Source organism: Lagopus muta, chromosome 8 (assembly GCF_023343835.1).
Source record: "Lagopus muta isolate bLagMut1 chromosome 8, bLagMut1 primary, whole genome shotgun sequence".
NCBI lineage: Eukaryota > Metazoa > Chordata > Aves > Galliformes > Phasianidae > Lagopus > Lagopus muta.
Genome location: NC_064440.1, coordinates 27,268,095 through 27,281,329, shown reverse-complemented (window position 1 = coordinate 27,281,329; position 13,235 = coordinate 27,268,095). Strand labels below are relative to the sequence as shown.

Below are 13,235 nucleotides of genomic sequence, written 5' to 3'. Positions count from 1 at the left end.
TTCAATTACAAAAGCAAACAAAATATTTTCATATAATTTAAAATATGACCCTCAAGACTTTTCCAAACCTTAAAGAATTTTCCCAACGCGATGTAATCCAATCCATCAGAACAATTAAAAACCACACACTGCTTAGCTACAGCCTTGGCCAAATCTTTTGTCGTTTCTGTTTTTCCAGTTCCTGCAGGACCTTCAGGAGCACCTCCGAGATGTAGATGTAGCGCACCAAATAGGGTTCTGAAAACAAAACAGAAGGAAAAAAAAAAGTTGTAACAATTTTATGCTATTTTTCTAGCTGCTCCAGCTTCTCCCAGGAACTCTTTAAACTTGTTTAATGTCTAAACTTCCCTCAGGTTGTACAGTTCGTGTGCTCCTGCTAACTGCAGTCCACAAATACATAGAGATGCTTTAAGTTTACTAAAAGTTTAAAAAAAAAAAAAAAAAAAAAAAAACTGTAGCTTGCTATCCATTTATCACTAACCACAGTGTTATAAAAGATGACATTTATTAGAAATCTAAATCAAAATATTCATACAGGATGAACTGTAATCAGTTAAAACACTTCTAATTATGCCTATTAGAACATCAAAGATATAATCCTGGAATCACCCAATTTAGGACTAAAATATCTCAACTAAGTAGATTCTTGCAAGCACAGAACATTTAGTAACAAGTGCTTTTACCTGTAGCACCTGTCTGTAAGTGGAGTAATAACCAGCCTAGGTGTATTGCCAAGATATTCATATCCATATCTCAGTCCAGCATTGATCATTCTTGTTTGAAGATGTCCTTCCTAAGAAAATAAGGCACTGACTTTATAGGTGAAATGATTACACAAAGAGAAAAGACAACACAATATTCCTCAAATTCGTAGATGAGCACAACCCTTTTAAAACAATTGGTGCATTGCTCTGAGACAGCTTGTGATTCAATTAAATAAAAATATTACCATTTCAGAGATAGTAAAGTCTGAACACAAAACGATTTTTCCATTAACTTCTATCGAGAAAAAAACCCTACCAACCATATTGCTGAGTTAAAACGGCCTTGTTCAGCTACTTAGAAAGATGAAGGCCTTTCTCAAACAGAAGTAATTGTATCTCAGAATTGCAGGAAGGACTTTAGCCAATCATTCTAAATCAACCTCTCTTCTCCATCCCCTACAGCATATTAAGCAGGCTTGTATCCAGACAGCTTTTAAATATCTCCAGAGTAGGAGACTCAACAGTCTCCCTGGGCAACCTGTTCTAGAGCTCAGTCAGCCTCACAATAAAAAGCATTTTCCCCGTGTTCAATCAGAACTTCCTGCGTTTCAGTTTCTGCCCATTTCCTCTCATCCTATTACTGAGCACACCATTGAGGACAGTCTGGCCCCATCCTCTTGTCATCCCCTTTTCAGATACTTATGTATATGGATCAGATCTCCCCAAGCCTGAACAGGCCTAATTCTTTCATTCATTCCTCTTATCAGAGATGCTCCAGTCCCATAAATATTTTATCAGTCCTTCACTAGACTTGCTCCAGGAGCTCCAATGACCAAAAGCTGAATTTACAGTCAACTTGATGACTCTAATATGGCAACACAACATATTTTAATTTTAGGTGCAATGTCTTCTGTAAATTGGGAAATGTTGTCTTGACAAATGCAAGTATACTGTATACTACCACCATGCAGCATAAACGTTGCTATTTTTCCAAGTAACATAAAATAATATTGACATCAGATTAATCTTCAGTTGTCATCCCATTTTTCACTCTTCAGAAGCAACAATAATAAATAGCGTTAATAATAAAAATTAGTGTTTGAACAACAGCAATCTCTGCTTCCGATTCAGACAACATTCTGAGATTCAGCAGTGATGAGATTTTAATTAGAAACTGATTGTATTTGGCTACTGGACACTTTAGTTACCAATCCACAGAATTATCAGTTAAAGGTATATTCTTATCAGCAGAAATTATCACATCAGAGTAACTATTCTCTGTGTCAGCAAGCAAGCAGAAATCGAAAAGCTATGAATGGAAATTACCTTCTAATAAGATTGAGAGGTTTCACTTACCTCCCAGTAGTATCTAAGCTGACTTAGCCATTCAAAGTCATTCTCATCTTTGATTTTCTTGCTTACTAGGGATGCAAGGACATCCCTAGCATGAACATCAAGCACAACAAGTGCTCCAAGTGTCACACGATTCTGCTTAGACAGCTTTCCTCTCACCAAGGTGACAATGTCCTCTATCTGTCTATTATTCTGTTCCAGAAAATCCTCTAGTGCCTGGGAAAATTTTTACAAGTTAGGTAACTGCAGGGTTAGTCTAAGGCATGAGGATTTTTTTCCTTATATTACTCTTCTTTTTCTGTATCAAAATATTCCTTCTCACTATTACAACAGTAAACTATCATTCACAGACATAGCTCAACAGGGCTTTTATCTATTTGATTCAGTTTTTTTTAATGTTACAGAACAATACATGGAAACATCAATGACACATCTCAGGAAACAAAACAGCATAATTTATTTCTTCCTGAAATACATGAATTACTCCTTAGCTTTTGGTAAATTTCACATTAAGAAAATGACACATTTTAACGACTGGCACATATTACACATATATGTGACACATTTTAAGGACTAGCTTGCATGTATACAATACATTTTCTATGATTAAGGAACATCACAATACTAGAAAAAAAACCTTTAAGCTCTACAGTAGTTAGGAACAATCCAGTTATAATCCTTTTCATTCTCATAGGTTGCAGTAAACAGGAAAGGTCCAATTTAAGGAAAGCACTTACATCAATACTGAGAGTTGATAAGTGCCTCACTAAACTGAAATTAAAGACATCGAAACCTGGAAACAGTTAGAGTTTGCCACTTAGACATCCGTATCTTTTGCACTCAAATGTGTGCTCTTTCAGGAAGCTGCATTCACTGAAGGTCCACAGTAAGCTTGATTGCCCTGAATCCTTACAGAAAAGTCAGAAATTTCTGCTATTTGTCTAGAGAAAAACTTACCTACATCTGGTTTAGATTTTTCTCCACACTAGAACGTTGTTCATCTTCGCATACTCTGGCAGCAGTAACCACCAATGAATTTTTCATATTTTGACATCTCTCACCCCAACTAACTATTTCCCAAACACTAAGCTTGATTAAATCATTCACTTAAAATTACTTATTTTTAATTTACGAATATAAAGAAGCAAAAAAAGTTCAAAATCACTTCAATATTATGAGTTACTTCAGAAGTTCCAATCAGGCAGCATCCAAAACACACCACTCAAGTCAGGGGTAAAAACCCATTTGCTTACCACCAAGCTTTCCAAACTTTCACCAAGCAAACCTGTAAAAACCTAGATGCTAGTATGTTCTCACCTCCCATTTCAGTATCACTCTTTACTACTGCACTTCTGACTATATACTCCACTGAAAATAAAAGCATTCCACAAAATATTACTGTGTAAATTTATGAAAGTTTTGTTTCTACACATCTTACCTCACTATTTGTTTTAATAAAAAACTTGTACCTTTGTACAGTTATCTGTTGGAAACAACTAAAAAAAAGCTGAAAAGAATCCTGTGTGTATGCCTGCGCGTGTATGCATATGTATATGAGTAAATTTTTAATCATAAGAAGTGACTTAAATGAGACTGGTGTCCTGTCCCAGAAAACACTGAAGAGCTTCTGTTAAAAAAAGAAGTGTTTTGTCACTGTATGCACAGAGTGCCTTTGATGTCAGCAAAACATGATGCTGTAGGTAGGATACCGTTTATTTTGACCAGGATAAAGTTGTGTCACACAGAACGCCTCTCATGTGGTCAGTGACTGTTATGTTTCATATGCTTTAATACAAAATAGAAATGGTACAGATAAAGAATTTTGAATGTTCTGAGACTGAAAGTGCTCCTTGTCCAAGAACTGTGACAGACTGTTAGGAGGTGCAAACCTCCTCCCAGTCCTTCACTACATACAAGTCTCTTTCTGCAGCAAAATGAAGATTCTTGGGCTGGGGCCAGATGGGCAGAACTACCAGCACAAAAGAATTTGAGTAAAGCCTACAGAAGTGACAGGTTTCCCTGAATATCCAGATATAGTAAAGACTTAACATAGGCTAGACAAGAGCCTTGTCTAGGCTCAAAATTCCGTAACAAACATTCCCAAAACCAAATGAATTTAATCATTCCTTAACTTCTTACTTTTATTCACTAACAACCTCTTAAGATGATGCTGGCTTTGAAGTCTCTGGATTTTATGCTGGATTTAAAATCTCTAAGGTTAGAATTTCCGTTTCTCCTTCCTGAAAGACTTTCACCAAGAGAAGATAAATGGTGTAGCATGTAGAAGCTTTCCTTCTTTCCCAAGAGAACTGAGAATCTCCCTCACTACTAGAAAAACAAATTCTTTCCAAATCTTTTAGTCCATTGCAAGACTTATTCCTTGTATTAGAAATACTGTTCTCTTCTTCCTTCAGTTCTGTCCACTCAGATGCTTTTTTTTACCTCCTGTCTACCTGACAAATAAAGCTTCTTGAAATGCCCACTATTATCAGAAGCCATTGCTTCCACTTGTGAATAAGTGGCGTTACATGGCCTTGAAATACTCCTCCATATATAGACTAAAGAGTAGGTTTAAGTTTGTGTTTGTGTTATAACAGCAAGTTTGTGTTACGAACAGCAAGAACCCCAAAACACAAATACTGCAGATGTTTCTCTAGTTGATAGCATCACAAATGCCACCAAAAATTGTTAAGAGAAAGTAGTATGAACTGCCAAAGATACTGTTGTATGTAAATCCTGATGCTCCTTTCTCTCCTAGCATCAAAGAATGAAAATTTAGTTGCCTCAGACGATAACACTTATCTAGTAACAATTCTGGAACATTTCCAAATACAACAGGTAATAGCAATCCTTACTGATGAAACAGAGTAAAGATTTTGCAAAACACAAATCCTGAGTCTTAATTCAATGCCTTCGGTACCTTTCTTCTCACCACCTAACGAACAGATAACGTGTTCTTTATCAATCATGTACTCACTGTTTGACAAGAGTGAAGACGGTACTTATCCTCTGCTAGTGCTAGCCCAGATTTACAACAAGTACTGAACGTGTAGGAAGCTAAGTTACAGACAGAGAGTATCCATGCCAGTTAATAGCATCTGAATACACCAATGACCTGTTTTCACAGAAACGTATAATATACATGTTAAGCTATACAGAATGTATTCTGATAATGTGCTGAAGCATGCCTACATTGAAAAGAAAATATTAACTTCAAAGTCTTCAAGAATCACAGCTCAAGCATACCTTCAAAGTAGGTATTAAAAAGATTAATTATTACACTGAGCAGCTACTCATTCAAAAAGATAACTAAAGGTTGAATTCATCACTGCGTTACATCAATTTTAAATACACCAAAATTTAAATATACAGTGAATATTCTTACCTTCTGGCCACTTCTAATAGACATCTCTACCTGCATCGTCCAGAAAGTTTGGGATACGCAAAGAACAGTTTGTCCAGGCCACTCTCGTACCCAGTCAACACGTGCAGTTTTGGGATAAGCTTCAATTGCATCCTGAATGACCTACATAGGATAGAAGCACGTGGTAGCCACATATGAAAATAATTAATGTTTAGCTTTAGAATTTAGGTTAGGTTGCAGTACTAAGAATCAAAAATAAACCAGCCTCAACTCTAACTCTATGACATTGACATCCTGCAAGAAAATCCCTCCAAGATTAAAAAAATGAGAATGTAATAACATGAACCAAGCGATCACATGGTGCTTTGACACCACTACTACATAAATATTATGTGTTTGAGATCATTATAAAAGTTTAAAAATCAAGAGTGAATGCAGACACCTCGGCCACTTCTTACTTATATGCACCAAGCAGGTGAATTTAGTCACTTCTATTTGCCGACACACCATTAGTATAATTAAACTGTAATACTGTACAACAGTGTCAGAAGCATGTACATTTGATTACCTCACTTGACATTGAAGAGAAACAAAGAAAATGACAGAGAGAACTAAATATATGACGTGATGATGTGATCTTGTGAATACTCGAATAATACAATCTGGAAGGAGTTCAGAATCTTGATTAAGGTAGTCAGAATTAAGAGGACTATTAAAAAATAATTTAAAAAAGAAGTAAAGGAGTATTAAAAAAAATAAGGGCATACTTTCATTTGAATCTTGTCCTTTAATACCACACCCCAAGAGTAGAACAATCTCTGACAAAAGAATCCTTGGGTCAAGTGTTTTTCATTTTTAAGAAATTTAGAGCATTATAAATCCAGAAAACTGGTATCAGATTAGTTGTTGTTGTTTGTTTTAAAAAAGGTATAATCTTAATAGACCGAATTCATGGTTTTAATGTTCATGCCGTGCAAAGAATAAAGTGATTCCAGTATACCTGAACGTTAACAGAAGAAATCAAGGCTAAATGACAATAGCCTAAGGAATAACTAAATAACTTCATTTGGAAATGAAGTCCAGAAATATCGAAAGCAAATATCCCTAAGTACATCAGTACTTGGTACTACTTACAATCACTGATGAAGGACAAATCAAATCGCAGTTGAAGTGACATGTAATCAAGGTGGCTTTCTGCCTTCAGAAGATATTATGCTTAAATGCCTTAATTCAACAGACTACTTGATATTTGCTTAACTTCAAGCATGAGCTTCCATGAACTTCACTGCTTACGCCTTCCAACACTCGAACACCAGGACAAAATACCACAGAACCATTTAAGTTGGAGAAGACCTTTAAGATCAAGTCCAATCACCTACCTAACTACCAAGTCTATCGCCAAGCCAAATCCCACAGCACCACAGACACATTTCTTAAATGCTTCCAGGGATGCACAGACTACATTCACTGTCCTGGGTGGCCTATTCCAATGCACTGCCCCTCTTTCCACAAAGAAATTCTCCCCGATATCCAATCCAAACCTCCTCTGGCACAACTTGAGGCTGTTTCCTTGCATTCTATGAGCCATTTTCTCATGTCCTAAATGTAGCTGTTTTTGTGCTGGACACAGCACTGCCACAACTAAGTACTTTCAATCTTTAAACAGCTACACATCAATCAACTTAGTATTTTTTTCGTGCTTCAGAGAAAAATAAAAACTTTATGATTTGTTACCTTGTGGACAGAATTCAGCATGGCTGCCTCCAGTTCAACGAGCCATCTTTCAACTTGACCTCTAGCTTCAGAGGTTGAAATGGTCTGCGTGAGTTTCACAGTCTCTCCTTCGCTACTTTTAATGTGTGTAATATCTAACACATCAGTAAACACCACTCTTGCAATTCCTTCAAAACATTTTTTCAGGTGAGGCTGTACTCTAGAAAGCAAAACTAGTATTAAACAGCTTCTGCCATTGTTTCCTTTCCAACCTTAGAAAAGTAGATCTAACTTTTCACAAAAAATACTTTCTAATCAATTAAAGGTCGTTTTAAGCTTATTAATAAAATTATTATCCTCAACAGTAGTTCTTTTATTACACCTACAAGACGCCCAGTGCACGACTTTGAGAGGACCAGTTAAAGATGTACAATATTACTTACGTTTTCTGTAATATATAACCCAAAAAAGATAAATAGGAATCGTCTATTTAACAGTTAATCCACCTAAATTGCATAAAGTTTCATTATTTATACCTTTCCACAGAACTACTGTAAATATTAATGAATATAAGTAAAACAACCCTATTAATTGCACTGCATTAATATTGCTTAGTAATTAGAAGGTTGTTCATTATTTTAATTCTTATCCTTGCATGGCCTTGCACTGGACGCTATCAGATCTGAACAATGGGAATAAAACTGCAGTGTATGGATCCTACCTGATGTTCAATTTTCCACTGGGAAAAAAACAACACAGTATGCTAATTTCACTATGAATTATTAATTGGACTCTTGAATTTTCTGAAAAACTGTGTACAGAAAGGTTACTAGTTTAGGAAACAAAGAAGAATTCAATTACTTGCATTAAAAATCATTCTGCATTTGCCTAATACAAAATCCAACCTAGTACATTCTTAACGCCATGGTTGTCAGTGGGAAAAAAAACAACTTATAGAGAAACAGAGAAACAATATGGCAAGCCTGTATGCATGCACAACGAGTCACAAATGCATCTACTAAATACTACGGTACCGGGTAGGATCTTTGGTCTCTGAAAGAATCTCAAGGAGTTCATCATTAGATAAAAAAAAGAATCTTGGGAAAAACAGGCGCTTCTTCTCTAGGTATTCGTTAAGTCCCTTGAGAATTATCTCCAGAAATTCATTGCACTTCCTCAGTTTTTCCAACATCTTGTCTATTGTTACCACTGCCAGCACATGTTTGTCCTGAAAGAGAAATCAAACCCGATAAAAACATTCATGTCTACTCACACAGAAAGCAGTAAAAGTCTTGAGCAAAACTAAACTTTATTTCATACTTTTCTTTACTCTGTAATTGCCAGAATTACAATTTATAATCTTCAGTTTCTGGTTTCACTGGAAAAGCAGTTAAGCAGTTGGCATTAAACTGCATTTACTATTTCTGAAAATAATTTTCAAAACATAGTCAATTCATCAGAGTGATTTCTGTCATTTTGTTGAACCAACAGCTATCCACCCCTTAATCATACCCATATAATTAAGAAAAATGAACCAGCAAAAGACCGTGACAGATTTTTAAGTATACTTGTATGGCAACAATACTGACACACACTTTATCTGGTAATCTATAAAATTCCAATGTAAAAAAAAAATGATCTCTTTTCTCATGTAAAATACTTCTATACATAAGATCCTGAGTTGAGATGGCAAAATTGCAAGTAGGCAGCACTGCTACTGACTATAGGACTTCAGTACTAACATTAACTAGTGATATGCTCTGAAAAAGGCATTCTCTTATCCTAATGATTACTAACTGAAGACATCTTTAAGGATTTTTGCTAAGATGAAATTACAGATTCTTTAGAAGAATCACAATTTTTTTTTATTATTTTTTACAATAGCACCTGAATAACACATACTAAGATACACTGCTTGATAAACAGTTCCTTATGTTTTTACACTGAGTAGATAACAACACATATCCCTCAGCTACTGCCTTTCAAATTAACACCTTCAGTGAAAAGAACATACGTGCTTAAAGAAATATATATTGCATGAGCTGAAAGTTGCTTCAATTAATTAAAAAAAAATGCATAAAACTAGAAGGTTTTGCAAATGACTTGAAGATTATCAAGCTAAAAAGCAAGTTTGAAACAAATACAGTTGTCTGAACATCAAACTCTGGCATTTAATACATAGCTTGTGACCTATCAATTTCCAGCCTAATTTCCATTAACATTTTAAGCCACTCACCAAGTATGAAATTTTTGCAGCAAAATGAGAGACATTTCCAAGTAGGAAATCCAGATGTGCAGATTTATGACAGTGGAAGTCAGACCAAACAAATGTTTCTACTTAGAACCTGTTGTGTGTGTTGTGGGTTCACGTATGACTGAATTAATCCAGCACTGCCCTGTTCAGGCCCATACTGGTTTATATTACCTGACTCGCTGACCATTCAACTGATTCAAGCTTACTCTTGTTGCAGTGCATAAAGTTCTACAACATCACGGGAAGGGAAGGCGAAGTGATTAGTCTGGGAACACACTTCAATAGCTTTTCCTTTACCACCTGCATTTCCCTGGAATTTGATTGAGGCCACAGAAGAGAAGGAAACAGAGTAACTAGAAATCTTAGGCTCTGTCCAGTGAGTTTGTACCTGTAAGAGTACTATATACTACACATGACCAGGGTTAAAAGGGAAAAAAAATGTAAGTACACAATGAACTAAACAACAAGAAACACCAAAGAAATCAGTAGGGACTATTTTAGGCTAATCAATCTGCGAAGGACATGTAAGAACAACTGGCTGTAGAATAATGCAGCAGTAAGAGTAAAAATCAAAGATGCAGCCCAACTATTTCCAGTAGGAGCAGTTTTGTCACAAAACACAATGTCTCATTCAAAAAAAGTTCCTGGTGGGCCTTGCAGAATTACACAGTATCACAGTGCAGAAGGGTTGGTCATGCTGCAGTGACAGATGAAGAGAGACAAGACAGACTGCTGTGCAAAGCCCAGAATGTTTCTATGAGAAATTAATTCCTCACAGAGCAACAACGCATCTCTGATCTACCATCCTGACTGCTGTTCAGCCTCAGTTGGGAGCATTCAATGACAAATTCCAAACTCAGCTGCAGTTCAAAACCTCGTAACGTTCTGAAATGATTTGCAGTTTGCATTTAGCTTTGGTTCAGTTCCCTGCTCATAATGCAAATATGCTTCTAATCTACCGAAAATAAATAAACAACAACAAAAACATAACTGTATGCTTATCTAATTAATCCTCATAGGTTGTGGCCCTCTAATGTAATAAGCAGTGTTCTCTTCAACATGAAATACATTTACCTTCTGTTACTTCCCTCTTGCATCATACCAAAACAGAACAAAGTAAATTGAGTACTCATATTTCTCATCTATACATAGGTAATTAATCTGTCAGCACACAAATGCAGTTAATCATCTGTTTTATAAAACACATTGTAATGCATAACTGGTGCAACAGAACAAGGAATTGCTTCCTTTCTTAGCATGTTTGTAAGTGCAGCTGGTGGAGAAAATCAAAGCCATGTTGCCAGCACCAGACACGGATTCTTTCTATTTCGTTATTCTTTCATATAGAAAAAAAAAAAGGTGAGGAAAAAAACCCAAAAGTTTTGTTTCTCAACACATAATTCCTATTTACAGCTCTGCTAAGGCATGAAGGAGAAAAAGGGAATGCCCCCATCCTGAGTCATTCAAAACTTCAGTTCTGTTTTTTATCAATTTGAAGCAAAAAAACAAACTGTGTCACAAAAACTATAAATGAAGTGTATGAAAACAGTTCTAGTACCCATCTAAAAGGACATCACTAATTTCAGTTTTCAAGTATCATTTTTAATATATCACAGGTTGCAGCCTTGAATTTCTTTCTTCTCTTTCTTCCTCAAAAGAAATATAAATACTTCTGTATTCTAGTTTCTGTGTGATCTTATTTACTTATTTATTAAGACAAGCAGAAAATAAATCCTTTAATCCTCATTAACGCTTTGCTTAAATTCAGTAGTTTTAATGAATTGCTAATAAATGATTATTCAAGTTGGTGAGGGATAACTAAGGAAATAAAGGAAGCATTTTGATTCCTCTCACAATTTCATTATACAGCCACGTATAAATGCAAAAAAAAGCAGACTCAAGTTTGCATTATTATTTAAGAAAGACCATTCCAATTGACTGAGGAACAATACTCAAGACAAAAATAGAAACAGAGTATTTGTGGAAATAGAGTGCCATCTACTGGAACATAAGGCACACTTGTTTAGAGAAAATAAGCTTTGATTCATTAAACTACTCTTTAGGCATTTGTAAGCCCCTGCACAAACAAAAAAATATTGTTTTCTACCAGTGATAAGATATATCACATTCCAAAATAATTCAGAATTGATTAGCACCAAATAAATTAGAAGATATTCTTTAAGAAGACAATTCAGCAGACACAACATTTACAAATTTATTGTGCAACACAGCTCTGAAATTCTTGCCTTTTTATGATTACTATTTTTATCTGATTCTTCCCTAGAGTGAGCACTGCTGATTTCTCATTAGCTTGATAAGTTTCTGATTTTCCTTCTACGTTAGAAGATGGAAGAAAGAAAGAGCATGAGGGGCTGAGGGAGAAGAGAGCATATATGCAGCAGGAAAGAAAGGATGAGAAGAAAACTAATGTAAAATTTAACTGGAGTCCAGAACTACTCGAAGAGTAATCAAAGAACAAATCAGAACAAAAATAAAACAGCAACCAACCAATGGAAAACAGCACAGACCCAAGCTCTTCTCCATAGTGACAACTGGACAACAAGGAGCAACAGGTACAGATATTTGCATGGGGCACTCAGCTTAGACATTACGACGCACAGCACCAAAGTCTCTGGAAGTTATCTCCAAAGATTCCCTGTCCTTGGAAGTTTGTGGCTGGCTTGATCCAGTGCTGGCAAGTGTTCCACTTTGAACCCCAGTGATCCCTCCCAAGCAGTGCTTCTATGATTCAATATGAAACAATTCTACAAAATCATTTTTGAAAGAATCTAAGAAATGGGGCTAAGAAACAGAAAACTGATTATTGTGGTACCAGAAGCAATTTTCTAGTACGTACTATAGATTCAACCCATATTCTTAAGACATGGACACTCACCTGAAAAACTGATCTCATCAAGTCTTTCCATGTTTTAAAAACAGTATTGAATTGCCTGCTTTCCTCAGGCATCTGAGCCATGATGTCAGGAGAACTGAAAATTGGCTCCAAATAAAGCCATGTAGCCTGAACCTTCAGCCATTCATCCAGGATGTCCTGCAGTAACAACAGCTTTCCTTCCCATTCCCTGTGAAACAGCAGAAGTTCAAATACATGGATTGATACTACCAGAACACTCCTCCCACACTGCTGAGACCTTTTTGGCAACTTGCATATTCAGCAGGCCTAAGTTTTAATACTGCAACCGAGTATCACACTCATCTCGTCTGGTTTCCTGCATTAAAACGTCCACACTTGTTTCTGCAACAGAATCATCTGTGTGTATTTAAACCACGTATTTTCTGTAAGGTTGACTGTAGGATTTCATAGACTAAAACTAATAAGACTAACAGTACCAGCGAATGAACAGAGCACGCACTTTAGCACATAGTATGTATGGACAAGTTCAATTCAGTTCAGAGAAACTGACTATTTAGTCAGGTTGTTGGCATACACAAAAGCCCAGATTGCTATGTCTAATTGTGTGCTAGGTGCAAAAGAAAGCCATGAAAGTAACATAATGTTGAAAATTAAGCCATAAATGTGTAGATATTGTCCTAGGAAGCCATTTTGTCTTAATTAAAAGAAGTCAAGTAATAAATAGCCAATATAAGGCACTTAAAGCATCACTTATTTCTGAATTCAAATTCCCAATGTGTATGTTGAACGTTTTTGTTGATAAAGACTCCATCAATATTATTGCACATCAATATCTGTACACAATTTTATTATTCAATAGTTATCCCATCTTCACTTATTTATCAGTTGGTAGCATAATTTGATAATTTTCACTATCTCACCAGTATCACAGACATGGTATTATCAATTCTCTGATGTCATTAGTATTTCTAA

The 13,235-nt window shown here is 35.8% G+C and overlaps 1 protein-coding gene across 6 annotated transcripts in view; it reads right to left on the bottom strand.

Annotated features, from left to right (window-relative positions):
* The window catches only part of DNAH7 (dynein axonemal heavy chain 7), a 96,575-nt gene that overhangs the window by 58,141 nt on the left and 25,199 nt on the right, over positions 1-13,235 (bottom strand). For 5 of the 6 annotated variants that reach the window (XR_007378411.1, XM_048952357.1, XM_048952361.1 and 2 more), the window contains 7 exons: positions 12,285-12,471; positions 8,169-8,362; positions 7,156-7,354; positions 5,443-5,583; positions 2,061-2,273; positions 684-793; positions 69-237 (listed from right to left, as the gene is read on the bottom strand). Coding sequence is in view for 5 of the 6 variants with exons in the window: in XM_048952357.1 (XP_048808314.1) it covers positions 69-237; positions 684-793; positions 2,061-2,273; positions 5,443-5,583; positions 7,156-7,354; positions 8,169-8,362; positions 12,285-12,471 (1,213 nt within the window). In the remaining variant the exon portion in view is untranslated. The remainder of the gene's footprint in view (positions 1-68; positions 238-683; positions 794-2,060; positions 2,274-5,442; positions 5,584-7,155; positions 7,355-8,168; positions 8,363-12,284; positions 12,472-13,235) is intronic. The other variant, XM_048952359.1, reaches the window with a different exon arrangement.